We start from the raw sequence: 20,228 nt of genomic DNA, 5'->3' as shown, positions 1-20,228 counted from the left end.
AACAGATTTTACTCATGTTTTAGGAGAATTCGGGAGTAAAAAACCAGCGGCCTCACCTGACATTCTCGTAGCGGTGGATGTAGATTCTGTGGAACTGATGCTGGAGGTGTTCGTCCTCTACATTTGTCATGTCGTTGATCATTTCCAAAACTACAAAACGTGGCAAGACCGATAGCACCAGTCTCTCCTGCAGGTGGAAGAGAAACAGGGTGAATGAACAACAGGAGCAGTTTCTAGAAGATGTTTCGTCCATGTAGAGTCAAACGTTTTTATGATGTCTGAAGGATTCTCAGTCCTCCAGGACACGGTTTGTCCAAAAAACTAAAGCTTCTAGAGAAACTTAAAGACATTTTAACCAAGTAGCTTCTTCAAACGTCTTGTAGAAACACAGCAAGTCCAGTTCAGATCACCTGACCCACAGTTTCTTTCCCTCTTTAAATTCTAGGTTTCACAAATGTTCAAGATGATAAATATTAACAACAGCGAGGAAGGAGTCAGTCATTAGTTAAAGATTAGTGACTGTAGGGAGGAACTTCTTCTACTGGTGCTTTTCCAGATTGTGTTTCGATATGAAAATAAAGTGAAAGCAGAGAAGTTCAGATCAAGCCTGGAGTGTTTTACTGAATAATCAAAGCTGAACCAAAGACAACTGGACTTCTAGAGACACTTAAAGACATTTTAACCAAGTAGCTTCTTCAAACGTCTTCAAGAAACAAGATTAAAAAAAGTTCAAGATGATAAAGATTAATGACAAAGAGGAATGAGTCAATCATTAATTAAAGATTAGTGACTGTAGGGAGGAACTTCTTCTTCTGGTGGTTTTCCAGATTCTGCTGCATCGATGTAAAATAAAAAAATAAAATGAAAGTTTATTGAATAATCAAAGCTGAACCAAAGACAACTGGACTTGAAGAGTTTCCTGAAGATGTTTTATCCAAGTCTTAACTTCTAACGGGTAAAAATAGCAACAAAAGCATTTAATTCACATGTTTTTTTTTGGGATCTAAAAGAGGCTCAAATATGACCAGATGTTCCTCTTTAAAACTAAACCTCCCACCAGACGTTTAGACCTGAATGAAATGTCCTCAAGAAACTCCAACTTCAGCTTTGTTTTGTTTTTTTGGATATATATGATAAAAAATCCTTAAACTCATATCAGATGTACTGTAACCCCCAGTTCTCTGCTACAATGAGCACAAAGTTACCAAAAAGTTAAGAACGACGAGTCTGAGAAGTGGAAATGAAATGTAAGACACAGGTATGGATTCCTGCTCTGCTGTTGTCTCTCTGCATTTAAAACAAACATGTCATAACATCTGAAGGTTTCTCGTCCTCCAGGTCACGGTTTATCTAGAAAAAAACAAAAAAACAGGATGAAACAAGAACAAGTGGACTGGTAGAGTTTGTAGGAGGTGCTTCATTCAAGTAGCTTCTTCAAACGTCTTGTAGAAACTCTACGAGTCCAGCTCAGAATCAGAAGCATGTTCCTTGGATGTATTAGTACATACAGGGAATATGCCTTCGTGTTTGTTGCAGAAAAAAAAATAAGACAAATAATTAAAAGGACAGATCATCTGATGTCACAGTTTGTTTCCCTCTTTTTTTTATAAAGAAAAAACAAGATGATTCAAAGTTTTACAAGATAATAAAAAGTGGAAGAATTAAGTGTTGACAACAAAGAGTCAGGGAGCTTCACTGAACTGGAAAGTAAAGAATAAATACAGCGTGTACCCGCTACCCAAGATCCCATGTGAAATGATTTGAGCCTCGAGCAGGAGCCTCCGAGTCCTCCAGGCCCACAACACAACACAAACACAACACAACACAACACAACACAACACAAACACAACACAAACACAACAACACCACACACAGTCTTGTAGTTTTTGTGCTGACGCGGTGCCACTTGGCAAAAGCAGAGACAGATTTGGAGTGGGACTGTTTTTTTTTTTATTATTTTTTGTGGTTATCTTGCACCAGCGCCAAACAACTAACCGCCTCCTTCACACACTGAATACATCAACCAGAAACCGTGCAGGGTTTTTATTTATTTCATCTAATAACGGGACAGAAAGCAGACGAGACAACGGTGCGTCCTAAAGCCTGGGACAGATTGGACAGACAGATGAGTTCCTCCTGCTCCTTGATATCGGCTTTAATCCGTCTCAGGTTCATTCTGACTCCACATCCTGCTGTCACAAACACTCACACTCACCACAACAGCTGCACACGCTGCCCATTATTTGTGTGTTTGATTGTTTAGTGAGTGAGGTGAAAGGCATGCTGGGAGTTTGTCACCTGGGGTGGAAATTAACTGGACCTGACTGAGGTTAGTGCAGGAAGAAGAAGAAGATGATGATGATGATGTCAGACCTCTCCTTCCTATCAGGGGTCAGAGGTCAAAGACGACAGCATCCATGCATCCTACTGGATAAACCTCCAACCAATCAGAGCAACAACTTTCTGCTCCAAACATTCGTGTCTGACTTCCAGGCTTTTTTACAATTTAACTTTAATTTGCAGTCAAAAAGCTAAAGAATATGGCAATAAATAGTTCACAAGCCTGAGTAGCACAGAATGTGGACCCAGAGCTGCATCACCTGGATAAACCTCCAACCAATCAGAGACATTAAGATCTCAAGAAAAAACTAGTGATGGAAACGCCCACATTTATATAAAAAAAACCTCAAATATCTAAAGCTGAAACTCTTTGATCCTCTCATGAGGAGGTTTTTCCGACGTATCGATATAAAAGTGCAATGGAAACATTTTTTTGGCATTTCCCCAGCGTCACCAGAGATGATGCAGGGGGTCATGTGACCAGTTCATTTGAAGGCCTCTGTGGATCATCCCACACAGTACATTTACATGCACGAGAAAAAAACATTTACAACAAATTATTGCCTTAATCTGACTTTAACTGGACAACTTAAGTGCATGTAAACATGTTACTCCGACTAAAATCGATCGATCTCCTTATCTGATTAAGACGCCCAGATAATGTGATTGGAAATCGATTTTCCTCAGCATGTATACGCCTTAATATGAGTTAAACTAGACAAAAACGTGTGCGCATGCTCCACAACCACAGCAGCGCTGGCGTATGACCCCAGAACATCAAAGAAAACCAGTAGCAGAAGAAGAAGAAGGTAAACAGAGTCGATAGAGGAACCACCTGAGTGATAGCGCCATCTATCGGCACCAGAAGTAGCGCACATTAAAAAGCTGAACTATTGTCCATCTTGTTGTATGAACGACTCCCCTGAAAAGACACATATCGCCACCTAGTGTGGAGGAGGAGGAAATGTCCCCGTTAGTTATTTTATTTTCTCTGTTGCATGTGAACTGGGACAAGGTTTTTGTTTTGAGTTGTTCCTAACGTGTTTTTGTGTGTGTGTCTGTGTCAGGCTGCATCACTGCTGGGGGTGGTGTCATTACTGTGGGGTGGAGGTGGGGTCTGGTCTGGTCTGGTCTGGTCTGGTCTGGTCTAGGTGGGGGCTACATGTCTGAGTAACATCCACATGAAGTTTCCCAGCAGAACCCTGAGTTTAAATGTTCTTAACATTTCCTGTCTGTGGTCATAATGTTATGGCTGATCAGTGTATTCTTGACGTCATATAATTCAATTTTCCTTAAATTTAAATCCAGAGCAGTTTGGACGGGAAGAAACAAAATCTGAATAATTTAAATTGGATCTAATGTTGAGTCAATAAGAAGCAAGATTGACAAACACAATCAGCTGCAGCCACTTCACAGTCAGGACTCACTCTGGACGTCATTTATTCTTCTGCTGTTTGTTTGTAGACTCGATGCGAAAGTGACGCCTGCACAGTTTCCCATTAAAAGCCGTAAATGCAGCCTCATGTGTGGCGGTGGAGCAGCTCTGAGAGGCTCTTCAGGCCGGAGAGAGGCTGAGGACGGACAATGGCGACGAGACGGAGCGAGGCTGAACGGAGGCACGTGGCGAAACGTCGTCTCCTCTCGTCTCAAGGACACGGTCACGTCTTCGGCGTCCACACATGCATCCGGAAGACCTCGTTTAAAGAACGCAGGGGTTTGTCGAACAAAGACGTTTACGACAAACCTCTGATTAGTACGGGAGCAGACGAGAGCCTCTGATATGTAAAATACGACCTCTCTGCTTCAAATATTCAACATTCAACAACAGCAGTGATTAGGAAAATAAATGAAGCTATGAAACACTTCACAGATTTAATTAATCTGTTCTGTTATTATGAGTTTGGAAAAGCAGGAAGTGAACAAAGCTGTGTTAATATGTGCATTATTATTACTATTTACTACGGGCTGTGATACTTTATAACCCAGTTACATCAGGTCCATCTGTGTGATTCTAATCCCTGCATTAGAACGAACTGTTTTTACCATAATCGTGGTATTAAAAAATTAAATTTCAGTATCGTGTTAAAAATGCACATGTGATGATATCGTGTGAATGATCCAGTTTTAAATCAGTTTTCTTCCGTTCTACTTTTACTTTGAGCGTAATTCATCTCCCAAACTCAGAACATTAAACACATTTATCCTGGATCATTATTTACACCAGTGGTTCTCAGCGTTTTCTCCACATATTGTTGATCTACATTGAGGTTGTTTATTTATTGGCTCATCTGACTTTGTTACTGACTTGATTTTCCATTGTTGTGTTGTTGACGTTGCTACATTTACATTTTTGTTCCATTGTTCCTTTTTCTTATTTTGCACTAATGACTTTTTTTGTGCAGTAAAAAGGGAATTGTTTAATTTTTATACTGTTAAATTGTTTTATATTGTAATTAGTTAACGGAAACAGGTTTATTTGAATAAAATATTTATCCTGCATTTTACCATGATCATAATCTACCAACTAAACATTGATATTTCAAGTAAAAAGCATCAGTATCAGCGATACTAGCCCTGTATTTACTTGGTATCGGATCGATACCAAAATTCCCAGTATCGGCCACCTCTAGTGTGTAGTATGTGTGTGATGTCCAGTTCTGTTGTGGCCCTGTTGTTTAGATCTGTTAGATCTGTGTGTGGAGATGGATCATTCTGGAAGCTGTGGTGGTTGTGTGTGAATTTTATTAAATTTCTTAATCTTAATGTTAATATATCTCTGACTGGTGGTTGGAGGAGCTTCCAGTTGATGCAGCGCTATTTTTTTTTCTCTGTTTTGTTGAAATACGCCTCATAAAGAACTCTAGTCCGACTAAGACGGGCTACGATCCAGAAGTAAAGCTGTGGAAACCAAGCGGAGTCTCAAGTACTGTCGTAATACATGATTTCATCCTGTGGGGGGCAGTAATACGCTCTGAATCATCAAAAATCCCAAAAGAAGCAGAAGAAGAAAGCAAACGTTACTAAACTTTGTGTCTGTCACAAATCAGAAAGTGATCAACCCAGCAGAGGGCAGTGTTACGGCAAATATCCCCAAGAAAAACAAAAAAGAAAAACAAACAGAATTAGACAAACATAAATTCCAACAGAAACAAAGCTATTCTGCTGTGAAATCTTAAACACATGCATTTGCATAAAGAAGAGAATTCATCCGATCACACGTTGATAAGAGGATTAAAAACTTAATAATTTACTCGGGGACGTTTGTCTTTAAAAGAATAATCTGTGTAAACAACAGGTTTGTGATTAGAAAGTGACAATAATCTACTTTATATGATGAGTTTTTCTGCATCAGACGACTTCCTGAAGCTCAGCTCAGAGAACGTGTGCTCTGTTGTGTTGTGTTGTGCTGTGTTGTGCTGTGTTGTGTTGTGTTGTGCTGTGTTATGTTGTGTTGTGTTGTGTTGTGCTGTGTTGTGTTGTGTTGTGTTGTGCTCTCCCTCCAGAATGAAGGTCCAGACAGACAAACATGTCAGTGGAGCGTTGCTAATGCTACTCAACCAAACGCTGGAGGCTCCTGCTGCTTCACCGTGAGTCACCGCAACAATAAACATGGATTTTTCCAGTCGTCTTGGACTCAGACTGAAACGTGTGAAGCTCTGAGGAGTCGACTGCTGCCGCTTCACACTGTGAGTCCTACACTGAACCACTGCTGGCTGATAATGGGCCTATTGTTTCAATGTGTAGCGAACAAACGAATGCAGTTCGTCCATTTTCCACCTCACAACGTGCTTTATTTCCTTTGGCACTTTGATTCACTACGTAGTTACTTGAGTTACTTTCGATAAATTTGCCAAAAACAACATCGATTAGCATAAAACTGTTTGGTCTTTCCATTTATCGTCCTTCCCACAATAATCAATCAACTTAGTATTGCACCCAAACATAAATTATGACCCTTACAATGCAGCTTTTAATAGAAGCTTCCTTTGATAAATTCCGACGATTCCGAATTTTAAAATAAACTCAAGTTTCTTGTCTATGCATGGATTACAACTCTTACGTTCTATGGTCCTAATTTTATATTTACTTGTTAAAGCTGCGACTTAATGTTTTATTTTAATTTTAGACAAATGTGAAACAATTCATTAATACACAGGACTGAGCTTCTAAATTAGACACAACTCATTTAGAAGCTCAGTCCAACTGAGAAACCGACCAGCAGGCGAGCAAACAGCTACCAACTAGCAACCAGCAAGAAGACATCAGCTAACTAGCCTCGGCAACTAGGCAACATCCAACTACACTTCAACCAACACCTCTCCGCTCTGCCAGGATGGGAAGTAAAACACTAAAAGACACCAGCTAACTAGCCTAGCCGATATATTGTGTTAACGTTGTCTTATAGAGGGTATGCATTAACGCCACTGTCGCCCGGGGCCAGTGTGACGTATTCTGAGGGGCGGGGCTTAGCTGGAGGCAAAACATCTCCAACACTATAGCCTGTAAACACCAGTTAGCATATTTCAACTGACTGTTCTGTCAAGAATGGACGAGGAAAACATGTATTTTAGAGAATATATTAATACGCTCACTCCCTGAGACCGTGAGTGTTATTTTAAAAAGACATTCACCGACCCCGACACTCTCACTCACTGGATGGACGATTTGACCAGAGGACACAGAGGGGACAAAGTCTGGTCTGTCTTTATCAGGTGAAGCCTCTCCAACAAAGACATTACAAGGAGTAGGTGGAACCACTGTGGAGGGTAAAGTAGTAAATACAACTTCTGCTTGGACACCCCTGAAACACACAACTAACGTTGTTAGCTAGCAGTTAGCATTAGCATTTATTCTAACCCATAACGTTACATTATTAAATATTAATCTGACCTGATATTAAGTGTGTTTTCATGGTTGACAGCGACAGTGTTCAACAAACTTCGACAAACTTCCCTGTATTTTGCCTCCAGCTAACGTAGTGACGTCACAGAGACACAGAGCATGAAGGGGTCTATCAGAAACCTCAATTTCCCACCAGTCTCTTAGAACTGAAAAAGCTACTCTTTAAGAAACTCTCCAAGTCCAGATGCCTTTTTTAAACACTTTTTGGACAAACCATGACCCGGATGAACCTTCACAGTCAACACTTTAGGAAGAACTCAGAGAAACATGAAGAACAGCACAAGGTGTTGACCTGGCCTCCAAATTCACTAGATCCCAACCTGATCCTGTATCTGATCAGCTTACATTCACTAGCCACTAACATTCAACACCCTCAGAAGGCCTGTGTCCATTCAATGATGAGTCACCACAAAGGAGACCTACACAATATTAGGTCATAATGTTATGGCTGTATGTTCATTTCAAACTCTTGGTCAGTCCAGGACACAGTCTAAGAGATTTGATATAAGAGCCTCGTGACCTGGCAGGAAAGTGTATTTGGACTCTTTTAAAGTTTTCAGCTGACAGGAAATCCATTCTCATCTGATCCATTAAAATCTTAAATCTTGGCTCCAGCTCACAACAACAACAACAACAACAACAACTCAACGAGTTCCCTTGCCTCTGTCGTCTTGAGGACACTCCCTGATTGGCCGACATTAGGGCGTCCATCTCGGGACGCCATTACCTCCACGTCCTGCGGCTTCTCGGAGCCGAAGCCTTCCAGGAAACAGGACGGCCGTAAAAAGCTTTTCTGTGGCTTCTCTCGGCCTCCGTGTCCACTCCACTGCGCACACAGAGCCCACTGTCTCTCGGTGTGTAATAGCTGGACGGCTTGTGTTTGTGAACGCTCTGACTCAGACCGTGTGTTGTCTTGTGTTTGGGACACGTGTGATCGATGCAGCGTCCGTGTTCTCCTCCTCCCTGAGGACTCATTAGTGCAACAGTCGGTGCCGTTAGCAGGAATCCATCAGCTGTTTTATTCGCCTCCGTCGTCAACAGGAAGCGGAAACACATTAGGGCTTTAATATCGTAAACCGTAAAACTGAATTAAAAAAATTCTGTTGTGCGATTGACTGAACCAACAGATTTGAAAAGATATATTTTTTTACAAGCTCCCAAAAGCCAAAGAAAAGAGAAGCAACTAGTCGCTGCATTAGAAGAAATAACTGGAATCCAGGCACAGAAACCTGGTGTTGTGGTTCACATTTAGTGTATTATATTAATATTATATAAGTATTATGTGGTTACTTCTCAGTAAAACTTCAGCATCTTTTATTTAGCTACATTTATCATAACTGAAAGGAACTAAAATTAACTGAAACTGAGGCTAATCCACTTTTCTAAATTAGCTGTTGGAGCTAAAGCTCATACTTTAGTATCAGTGTAGTATTTACCAGTGTTGAAATCAGGTCCATGTAAATATCAGGAGAACTGATTTCTGGCCACATGTAGATGTTCATGGACCATTTGTTACTTGGTAGTTTTTATGGATCATTGTTGAGTCCTTATTGTCCTTAATTTGATCTAATAATCCACATTTTCCTGGTCCCTCTGTATTTACTGATGCAATTCACCATGTTTTTGCCACTCAGGGGGCGTGGCCTCGGGAGGAAGTGACGTCAATACGTACCCTCTATAGAGTCAATATAGAGTCAATACAAACCCTCTATAGAGTCAATGTAGAGTCAATACATACCCTCTATGGAGTCACCCTCTATAAACCATTCGAACATTGAACTAAACGAGTCCACACACTCTCTGAGGATGCTAAATGCTAAATGCTAAATGAAAACTAATGATGTCCTGGTTGGTATCGGGGCAGAATCCGGCCTCAGTAAAACGTAATTTTTTCTTTTTTCATCTATTTTAGGTCAGACATGAACCAAAGACACGTCCCTGTAGCAGAAGAAGTCTGGCATGTGGACGTTCTTGATTAGCACCTAGTGTGATGTGGATGTGGATGTGGTAGCAGGGGATCATCTAAACACAATCCATGGAGTCACTCAGGTTAAAGGCTGCAGCCAAACAACAACCACAACAACAAAAGAAAGATCTTCCAGAGAGGGTTGGAGAGTTTATGGCAGGAGTAGAGCTCCCCTCTCCACACTACATTAGCTCTGGCTTAAAGAAACATTTACTGGACAGAAGCCAGTCGACTCTGGGAGAAGACAAGGAAGAATCCAGTTATCTCACTTCTAACGTCTTTGAACTGTGGGAGGATGAAGAACAACACAATAACCCCAGAGAAAGAGGGGGACATGTTGTGTAAATAACTTCCCGCCGTGGACTCACCTGTCTCTGGTTTTCTGTCTCCAGCCTCAGTCGGGCTTCGATGCAGCGCCTGGTCTCCAGGAAGGCCTGGCGCTGAGCCCGGTCCGACAGGTAGCTGATGAAGATCCCAGCGGTGTTCATGCACATGAACAGGACGGCCTGAGCAGCCACCTGGAAAAGAGACAATAAAACACAGAAACACACACGGCTTCAGCTCCAATGTGTCTCACTTTCATTCATGTTTTCACCCAAAGTCAACTCCTCGATGGAGGAAAGGATGAAAGGGGATGAGGAGATGACGGAGGAGGAGGAAAGAAGGGACAAGGAAGGAAAACTACACAGGAGACGTTAAATGTCTCCTCGTCCTATTTAGGCCACATATCACAATGGGACGCCCGTCGCATCTACAATAAAAGTGTCAGGGTGAGATTAAAAATGAATGAACGAATGTGACGAGTCAATGAGCCGAGACGTCTTTTTAACATGTGAAACCAGAGCAGCACAAGAGTCACAGAGTCACGGAGTCACAGATCATCCTGGAACGAGTGGACGCTCTGGAAAAAAGACTATTTTACTGAAGAGAATCTGAAGGAGAACGTTTCACATCGATGATCAAAATAAATAATTTATCTGCTTAAACCATCTGTGATAAAAATGAATGAATGAATACAACAATGCTGCAAATGAAAAGAACAACCAGCCTCCAGAGTTTTATGAAACACAGTCTGTCCATTGTTTAATGGAAGTGAGAGAAGTTTAAAGTGTTAATAACTGATTGTTTGGCCACTTGGGGGCAGCAGAGTTAACCCTCAGGTCATTATTATTATTATTTTTATTATTTTCTTAAATCACATGTTGCTCAGTCGAAACGTCCAGGAGAGCAGAATTGGGAGTTGTTTTTTTTTGTGTTGTAGAGTGAATACTCATGAAAAAATCATGAAAAATGAGCTATTTTCCATAAAACATAAAATGTTGGTGGGTCCATTGACTTTCATTATAACTACATTCTTTAATCTCTCAGCCATGACACAATACAATCATTCACTCTGCAGTATTAGGGTTTTATCCATGAGAAATTTTCATTTTTAGTGTTCAGCATTAAAATTACTGACTTTAAGTCATCAAACTCTCATTTAAAGGGTTAAAATCCTCAAAAATTATAGAATTTATGGTGGTTTTTGTAAAGTGCTTAAATGGCTCAAGCTTTAATCAGTTAAGTTTTATAGCAGTTTTTTGGACATTTTGGTCCACTAAGGTTAGAAGAGGACGGTAAATTAAACAGATGCCTGAGAGTTAACACTGTTCATTGTTGTTTATCCAGGATTTCAAATATCTCCGATGACTTTTTAGTAGAAACCAGTTTTCCCACAGGCTGTTAGCAAATGAGCTGCTTTAAGAACAAATTACACAAAAATAACTGGTGGAGTTGAAATCATTTGCTGATAGTTTGGTCGCCGCCAGTTCAAAAGCCTCATCTGGACATTATTAGAAAATACTGGAGGTCCCCAGGTAAAACTAGTCCTGAGCGAACTGGGCTAAAGTCTTCAAAAGGAGACACGGAAGGAATAAAGCAATAAGGCGCTGAGGATATTAAACCTTATTCACAAGGGACTGGTTATTACTTTCACCTGAGGACCTCTAGTATTTTAAAATGGTGTCGGAGGTCATCTCTGTTCTTAATCCAAAGCAAATGGTTCTGTAATTTTTAGTAAAGTTTTCATTTGATGTTTCTTAGGAATCCTGAAGGATGTTTAATCAATCAAAGTCAGATTTGCAAACTACCGAAAGCTGTCAGAAAGTTTCAATCAGCTGTGGATGGTGAAGTCGAGTAACACGCAGTGTTTATCCCGTGAGAATCAGCCACACGAAACGGAGGCGGTGATATCTGAGTCACATGACGTCCCCAGGTAAAACTAACCCCGCGCGAATAGTGAGTCAGAAAAACATGGCCGCCCTCTTTAATTCTCTGAGCGGTGACTGTGTGAAAGCTGCAGGCTTTCATCACGCAGCAGCTCTGCACCACGAACCGTCGGAGCTGATGAAACTCTCTGCAACATCAGACGGCTTCTTCTTCTCCTTCTTCTTCTCCTCCTGATTCTTCCTCCTCCTCGGCTGAACGAGGGTTTGGGTTTTCCTCGTATCCCCGCTGGAGCTTTTACATGATGCAAGTGTCAAAACAGCTGAAAACGCGGAGGGAAACCTGTCGCTCACACCAGCTGAGGATGTCAAAGTGAACTGTTTCCAACCGAGGAAAGAAATAAGAAAAAGAAGGATGGTGTTTATTGAAGGTGCTCTCCTGAAGGGGAGTGGGTGCGTACGGGGAATAATTACAGACTTAGACGAGTCTGAACAGGTCCTGAACATCTGCTCCCCTCTACAGTATCTCTGTCTGTATCCAAAAATAAAAACAAAGAAAAAACACTGGGACGAGAGAAGGTCTGCAGGAGGCTGATACGCTTCCACATCCATAAATCGTAATAATTTGAGACATTTCCAGCGTTTGCTTCGCCCCCAGAGCCTCAGACATCCAGCGTCAGTTTGGGAATATGGGAATATGTGCCCGTAAGAAGGCAGAATCATTTCCTGGTCGTGATGTTCTGATGACTGGTTCGTTCACTTGGTTCGGACCTGAACATTCACAAGAACAAACTTCAACCTGAGGGAAGATCTTCCATCTTCACTCCCATGTTTCTGCTCTAAACTAAAACCTGATGCCGACATCAGACGACGAGGGAATCCCTTGAAATCCTACCTGATCCTAAAACGAATCAGGTCACAGAAAATCTTCCATAAAACATGTTTGGGCTTTAATCGGGGCGGCTCTGATGAGTCCTCAGGTGGTTCAGGAAGTTTAACCTCCTCAGACTCAAGCATTTGTTTGGAATTCATCTTAACATCTTTAGGATATGATGAAGATCTTTAGGTTTCTGGGATCAATGGGACCTAAGAAGTATAAGAAATAAGCATCATCTTTGAACTGGAAGTAGTTTTTGAAATAAATTATGTGGACACTAGGATTATTTCACTGTATATTACACCTTATGTCCCCAGTTTGTACCAAAATATAAACCTGGAAACGATGAAATCCCAACGTCCTCTAATGAGTTCTTTAAATTTGTTAAATTTTCATGTCATATGAAGTTGGAAATGTTAATAATCATAAATAAATAAGTGCACTGACCCTTCGCTAACTAGACAAAAGTGTTGCTTTATGAAGACAACAGGTATAAATGAAGCAGAATAAGCTGCGACAAACCTAAAACATAACGTCCCCATATGTGGACGCCAGGTCTCAGGAGGTTAGGACTGATGTGTCCAGATGATCAAACGTCACATTTCAATATAATCTGGACTGAACTCTGCGAGAACAAGAACAACACTCGTCCTGTTCAGGTAATTCACGAAAAAATGGCCCCATAGGCCCCGCCCACCGCAGCATACACCACACGTGCTAAGTATTGTCGGAGATTGATGACGATGGATAACAAGAACTTTTTGATGACCGTCTCTACCAGTCTTTACCCAGGGGAGTATTAGCATCCGGGAGCTAACAAAGTACCTGCTAGCATTTCCACTTTTACGCATCAACACTTTTTTACTCATGCATAAAAAAAAAAAAAAAAAGCAGGAAGAAAGAGTTGTTTGGAGAAATTTTACCTTTGAGTTTAGGGCTGGGTAGTTTCCTGGTTCATACAGAATATCGGTATTTTTTTCATTATGCTATGATTTTTTTAATATACCAGAAACCGGTTTATTTCGTCACAGTGTTCGGAACGTCGAGCCGTGAGACACTGTTTCAGACCGGACCCTTTTCAATGTAGCGCTTCTAGAGACACAGTACGAGGCCGAAGGTCCGAAAATGAAGTGGTAGAACGAGAAGACTTGTGCCAAAAAAAAAAGGTGCTGTGTCTAGGGACAGTCCCCGTGTTGAATGTCCTGTCCCCAGGCTAAACTAAGAAAATGTCCCCAATTTAAGATTTTTATGAATGAGAAAAAAAAATGCGCGCGCAGACTACAGTTATTACGGTAGCCAGACGCGCTGCTATTGACATTAAAGACATAGCAGTTTAAAAATGAATAAATATGTCAAAATAAATGAAACGTAAATGTAATTGTCTCTGTTTCTTCATTTCATCTCGATAATTTTTATTTATTTATCTCAGTGCTCAGGTCGTGTTAACCGGTTTTATTTCTACAATATTTACTCATCATCACAGTAAAATAGTCTTAAATCTACTGCATTAATTCCTCTTTTGTGCATGAAAAAAAAAAGAGTTTTGAAAAATACCGTCATGTACATTTTTGCTCATATTGCCGTAGCTGAGATGTGACGAAGGTCTTCAGACAAAAGAAAACTTCCCAGTGTTCAGCAGCTACACAAACACCTAAAGATCCTGACCAACCACAGGCAACAACCAGACACCACACAAGAAAAAAAAAATCTGATGTGTGAGGAAGAAGCTGCAAGAACGAGCATTTTACCACCTTTAAACTTCATGAACGCATCAGCATCAAGCCAGTGACGTTCAGTATATTTAAACGTCTCGTCTGCTCGTTAAATGACCTTAAACAGGTTTTATCTCTCTGCTGTAAAAAAAAAAGGAGGAGGTGTTTTCCTCTCACACAGGTGGAGGCTGGTTTGTCCTCAGAGCTGGAGTCAAGTGCTCCACCACCGGTTTGTGTCGCCGGTGAAATTGCTGCAGTGAGAGCACGTTTGAAGAGGAGAGAGAGGGAAAGTGGAGCGTGAAGAGGAGATTTTCTGATTTGCTGGTTGCACTTGACGGCACGCGACGCTTTGTGGAGACCAGGCTGACATTTTAGAAGAGCTGGGGGGTGGGGGGGGGGTCTTTCCCTCCTCTCCAGCCTTTAATGGAGGACGAGGCCACTCACAACACTCTGTTAATTACATTCACCTGGTTTGACGTTTGGTGTGTTGTTGTGAACTGATCCATCAGGTGTTTGTAGATTCGACACCAACCCTCAATATTCAGTATCGTATGTTTTGGTCATTGAATTTTCAGTTTGGAAAAGGACATTAAAAAAAATAGATTTTTGTTTTCAAATTTTTGAATTTTAAGGCATTTTTCTTCATGGGAATGGGTAAATTTTCCTTTTCTGTTTCTAAAAAGAAAAAATAAAATCGTTAGAAGACAGAAACAAAAAAGCGCCGCTGTTTTTCATTTTGTGCGACTGGAAGTTGTGCGTTTTCAAGAGCATGTATGGCGCCGTGTTTACTGCCAAAATGATCACAATAAATTTCATTAATTCCACGGAGTATCGACAGCGCCCTACAGATACGTTACTGCCGGTTTGAAGGTCGACTTTCTGCTTTTTTTCTCAGAAATTTCAACTTTTTTTCTCGAAATTTCGACTTTTTCTCAATGTGCACGATGAAAAAAACATAAACCTCCTCTAACTTATTTTTTTCCCATGGTTTCTCTTCCATATTATGAGCTCCCCTCTTCACTCTACATTAACTAGGACTAAATCCAGTCGACTCTAGGACGACTGTTTTTCATTTAACCCATATTTAACCTGGACAAGGCTCAAAGTTACAACATGACAAAGACATAAAAACCAGAGCATAAACATGTAAAACTGTAAAATGTAACTAGATGAAACCTGGAAGCATCGACAGGCGCCAACAGATTCTAGTAGGAGCTTTATTAGAGCGACCAGACGTTTCATTCTGTAGAAGCATCAGATCAGAACCAGGACTAAAATAAAACCTTGATCAGTTCTTATCTCCAACAGTTTTAGAAACACTGCATCTTTTAACATCCAAAAAAACCTGTCTCTGAATAATAATGTGTGTCGTAGGTTTTTCCTGGTGCTAATTCTTCAAAGACAAAGACACACGAAGGGAGAAACTTTCCGCTTCCAGCGCATGAACGTGAAAAGAGCATCAGCGTGGACCAGGACGCGCTCCTGAGCCTTCCAGGTTTTTATTTACTTCTTCTGACAGTTTTATTAATTCAGTGGAGGCGTCCCGCCTCCGCTGCACACGCCGCTGCAGGAACAGGAACCTCTGCATCCCAGCGTAGAGAAAGGAGTGAATGTTTGAGATTTGAATATGTGTAGGAGTGTGAGAGGATTGTTCCTTGAAGGCTCTCGCCCCCCACACATGTGCAGAGCGTCTCTCCTGAGGCTGCTGCTGCATTAAGGCGTGTTACTGTGTGTTATTGTCAATCTCTCCCGGGATCAGCGCTGATTCAATTTCTTCGCCGCCCCCCGGAGGCCTGCGCTCCTCCCACGGAGGCACAAACCCAAACCCCAGGAGCTGCAGCGGCGGCGGCGGCGGCGGCGGCCATGTTGTTTTGGAAAAGAGCAGCGGCGGTAGAGCAGTAAAGGGCATCAGCACGGAGACCGCCGGTGCTCTCATTAAAAGGATGAATGCCAGTGATGTGGACGGTTTTAACAAGGCCTCATTAAGAGCAGTGGGCCCTGCTTCTAAACAGCTACACGGAAAATAATCAGCCGGGTTAATAATAGTCATATTAATCATTTTCAATTTGACTCAGACGAGAGCAGCGGCGCGGAAAATACGCTCACATCTGCAGTCGGACACAAACGCGCCTCTTAACCTCTGCAGCCTCAGACCCAGGCCGGTCTGTTGTGAGGTGGAGGGGGGACCTTCAGTCCAGGAGGGGGTTCAGAGGGGTCATATATCTGGTCTGGACTGTCTCCAACATCCTCTTAATCATCACCTGTGATTTCAGTTTGTTTGGGAAACGACTTGCTACATTTTTGGAGGTTTTCTTTTTTTTATCTTTTATAAGTTTCTTCTTTTCCATTGTTTATTCAGTGATTCGGTTTTTCAAAAATCTGCTTTTAACCGATAACAAAAAAAAAAAAAAAAACAGAGAAAGAAACCAGAATAAAAGAAAACTGGTCAACAACACCTTCCTTTAATTTCAGTTTCACAAACTTAAGAGCAGCACTGTTGTACAAAGGACTTGTTTCGACTTTTGATTTGAATCTAACCAGGATGCAAACTAAATCTAACATAACCTTCATCAAACCTTTGGCTTCCTGTCTGGTTCAGATTCTTCTTCCAGTTTTTGTAGTTTTCTTCAAAGAGCTGTTGTTGTTTCTGGTGCAACTAAAGTCAGTTGTGCTGTAGCTGCCTTTAGTCCAGCTACACGTTTGGATCATCACCTTTAATTTGTCCTTTTTTTTTTAAAACGTTTTGAGGTTTTCTTTCTTCTTCTTCTTCCTTTCATGCTTGACTTTCCTCTCATACCAGCAGGTGAATCCAGGGCCGGTGACGCCGTGACACCAGCGCGGTCAAAGCGTCTTCGCTTCAGTGAACTGGACAAACAGAAGCCACGTCTCCGTGGGAGCATGAAGGCACCACGCCCCGACAGCCGCCGTGTTCGGGTTTTGTCAGGTTGTCAAATTACTCATCGCATGAATGACGGCGCTGTTGATTATCGGCGGCCGATCCGTTCTGCTGCCACGAACATTTGTCACTTTAGCCGCTGACTAAAACACACACATGCTGCCATTTCAGTGTTTTTTTCAGAGATTATTTTTTTCTAACGTTGTTTTCTAGAGTTTCAGACGTGTCTGCTGGTTTTGGTTCTTCTTCTACTTCTTCTCCTTGGAGAACTTTGATGCTAGCACTTAGCCATTAAAATAGAAGTTTAGGTTTCACACTGGTGTGGTTCTGGTTTATGTCAGACCTAAAATAACCACATAACACACGTGTGTGATCACTTTGTAAATGCCTGGATGAAAGTCAACATGTTCAGGATAATCTCTGTTTTCCTTCTTCCTGGTGCGAGTGTGTAACACACAGACTTAGCTCGTCCTGATCAATGGAGATTAAACCCGACGCTGACTCACAATGCTAATATACGAACAACTTGAGTGCTCAACTCCAGAGGCTTGTTATCTAAAAGACGGAAGAAGCCTGTGAAGATGAGCGTGGGAACTTCAGAGCTCATCACATGAGCGGGATAATTAGCGAGTGGCACCCTTTAACTCAACAAAACGAGAGGGAGCGGGGCCGACTGCCAGATCCTCCGCGAGGAGAAACAAACACCCGCCAAATATCAATACCTCCGAGCTATCGGCTTCCCCTCCCGCACAATGAACGCGCTGCTCATGTTGCACAATGTGCCGGAGAAGAAGGAGTCGCAGCGACCACACTCAGGAGTCGCCGGCCGCCTCCGCTCAGACCTGCTCTCGGTATCTGATGACGGCTTCACGGAAACATGTGAGAGCAGCCGAGCGAAACTCTCCTCTCCCTCTGCAGAAGACACTCGTCTGCCAAGTGGAGGGATTTATTGTGTGGCTCGGAGCGGCAGGAGAGGACAGCGAATGATTAACTCGGCTTCACGCGCTCAGTTATCTGCCGACTGCTGGATGAGGATATTCCACAGTCAGCCGTCAAACAGATATTAGATGTGAGCGGCCTCTATTAATAATTCATGGCCGGGTTATGTTTGTATTCCAGACGGCGGTTCTTGGCGTTCTCTCCAGTAAATATTCCTCCAGTGCAAACATCTGGGGTCAGTGTTTGTTTTCTTTGGAGTGAACCTCATCAAACTGGATTAACCTGATCTAACCACCCTTGAACTCCTCGTCGCGTTTCAGGATCTTACTGTTGTTAAGCACAGATTCAGTTGAGGCAGCACATGCTGAACTCTAGTCCTTGGTTAAAAATGGAAGGTTGTTTCCCAACATGCAGCTGTGACTGAATTAATGACTTAAGAGATCAGAGACTAAAGGTGACGATGACCTGTTAGGTTTAAGCAAACGTTTAATTATTCAGTTAACAGCAATCTTCCCATACCGGGAGTTGAACCCGGGCCGCCTGGGTGAAAACCAGGAATCCTGACCGCTAGACCATATGGGACCATATGCACCCAGTCCTATTAGCAAACTGTGACGACTCATCAATTAGCATAAAAACACCAAAAGTGAGGAAAGTCCACAAACAGACCCAGACGCTTGAGAGAAGCTTGCTGCTGTTCATCATTTCACCCTTCCAGTGCCTCAAATCTAACATTTAAACTGTAGCTGAGCCAGCTGCTGCGTTTCCATTACTAGAAAGTAGAAATGTGCAAAACCTAAATACCACAATGAAAAAAAATGGTAATAATAAAGCCTACATTTCAAAAAACCTTTCAGAAAACTAAACTAAAACATTTGTTTGCTCTCATGAGGTGGTTTTTCAGACGTAACAATGTAAACGTTTATCTTAAAAGTGCAATGGAAACACTTTTTGCATTTTGTGACAAATTCAATTGAAGTTAATTTTCCCCCCTCTGGTGTGACGAGAATTATGGGATATCGTGAGACTGAGAGTTACAGTTCAAAACACCTTTCAATGGAAGAGCATCAAAATTTCAGAAATATCACTTTTATTTTGCAAAAAAACTGTAATGGAAACGCAGCTACTGACTATGTGGATTGTGACAGTGAATCTAAGTTGACTGGTTGGTTGAATGACTGGATGGATGGATGGATGGATGGATGGATGGATGGATGGATGGATGGATGGATGGATGGATGGATGGTTGGATGGTTGGGTGGTTGGTGGGATAGGAGGCAACAGAGCAGATAATAATGGCGATGCTAATGGGAGATGCTAATGGGAGATGCTAATGGAGATGCTAATGGGAGATGGAATTGCCCTGTTGCTTTGTTTCTGCACATATAGACGTCTAAACCTAAACACCATGTGAGCTAATTAGTGGCAGAATATAGTCAACAACATCTTTTCTAACGAATAAATGTGAAAGTAACGAAGAGCAGCATCATTTGGTAAAATTTAAGGTTTGAAAAGGTTTAAACTACATCATCATGAGTAAATGTTTAACGCTGGAAGTTGTGATTATTACTTCGTGGCAACCAAAGGACTGAAGAGTTCATAAGAGGCTGTGAGGAACAATCGATGCTGTCTCACCAAACAGAACAGAGATGTGATGAATGCACAGCTGTCAATCAAACAACTGGACTGGCTTTATCCGAGTCAGTGTCTGTGAGAGTCGCGTGATTTGTGCAGTGCTGAATTGTTAAGAAAATACAATAAAACGTTAAATTAACAGCATTTGGTTTGGTTAAGCTAGCGCCTGTCAGTGACAATAACAGCTGCCACTCAAAGTCTCCTCCTTCAGAAACATTCAGTCCAGCAGACACATGTTTTATTTCCCACGTCAACATCGAGCACTGCGTTCAGACTCTTATTTCGTCTGCTCCTTTGTAAATCTCACATATCCCTGCTCCAAATATGAATCCCATGAAATGTGACCTATATGAGACTCGTTGCCATGACAATGTTCGATGTGATCCAGCGGAGACGATTGTCACGGTTTTGGAAGAGGAAACAGCTCGTCTGGTGTTGGGAGAGAAAATCAAGCAGCGACGGGAGAAAAAGACGCCATTTTGTTTCTTAATGAAGACGTGTGTGACTTCTCCACAGAAATATAGTGAAACATGACTACGAGCTTCACATTTCAGGCATTAAAGTTACTTAAAACTGCAGTAGGTGATTTTTTCAAAGGATGCTCCATTTAAACAGAGATCTAAGTAAGAATTTCCCACTTTAAGTTTTTATGTTCATGCATGAACATGCATCAAAAAGCAAAATCTGCCAGCTAGCTTGTTACATCAAAAAAGCAAATGGCCTAAATCTCTGATGGTTTTACTCAAATGTGTTTGTT

General features: G+C 41.7%; 1 protein-coding gene and 1 non-coding gene across 3 annotated transcripts in view; both read right to left on the bottom strand.

The window, feature by feature from the left end:
- adcy8 (adenylate cyclase 8 (brain)) overlaps positions 1-20,228 on the bottom strand; it is a 90,095-nt gene that overhangs the window by 49,234 nt on the left and 20,633 nt on the right. For both annotated transcript variants that reach the window (XM_047589788.1, XM_047589789.1), the window contains exons 2-3: positions 9,577-9,726; positions 57-187 (exon numbers count right to left, since the gene is read on the bottom strand). In XM_047589788.1, the coding sequence (XP_047445744.1) occupies positions 57-187; positions 9,577-9,726 (281 nt within the window). The remainder of the gene's footprint in view (positions 1-56; positions 188-9,576; positions 9,727-20,228) is intronic.
- trnae-uuc lies at positions 18,347-18,418 on the bottom strand. The gene has a single exon. It is a non-coding gene; the product is annotated as a tRNA-Glu (tRNA).

This window comes from Mugil cephalus, chromosome 7, assembly GCF_022458985.1.
Source record: "Mugil cephalus isolate CIBA_MC_2020 chromosome 7, CIBA_Mcephalus_1.1, whole genome shotgun sequence".
In the NCBI taxonomy this organism is placed as follows: Eukaryota; Metazoa; Chordata; class Actinopteri; order Mugiliformes; family Mugilidae; genus Mugil; species Mugil cephalus.
This window is presented reverse-complemented; position numbering and strand designations above follow the sequence as displayed.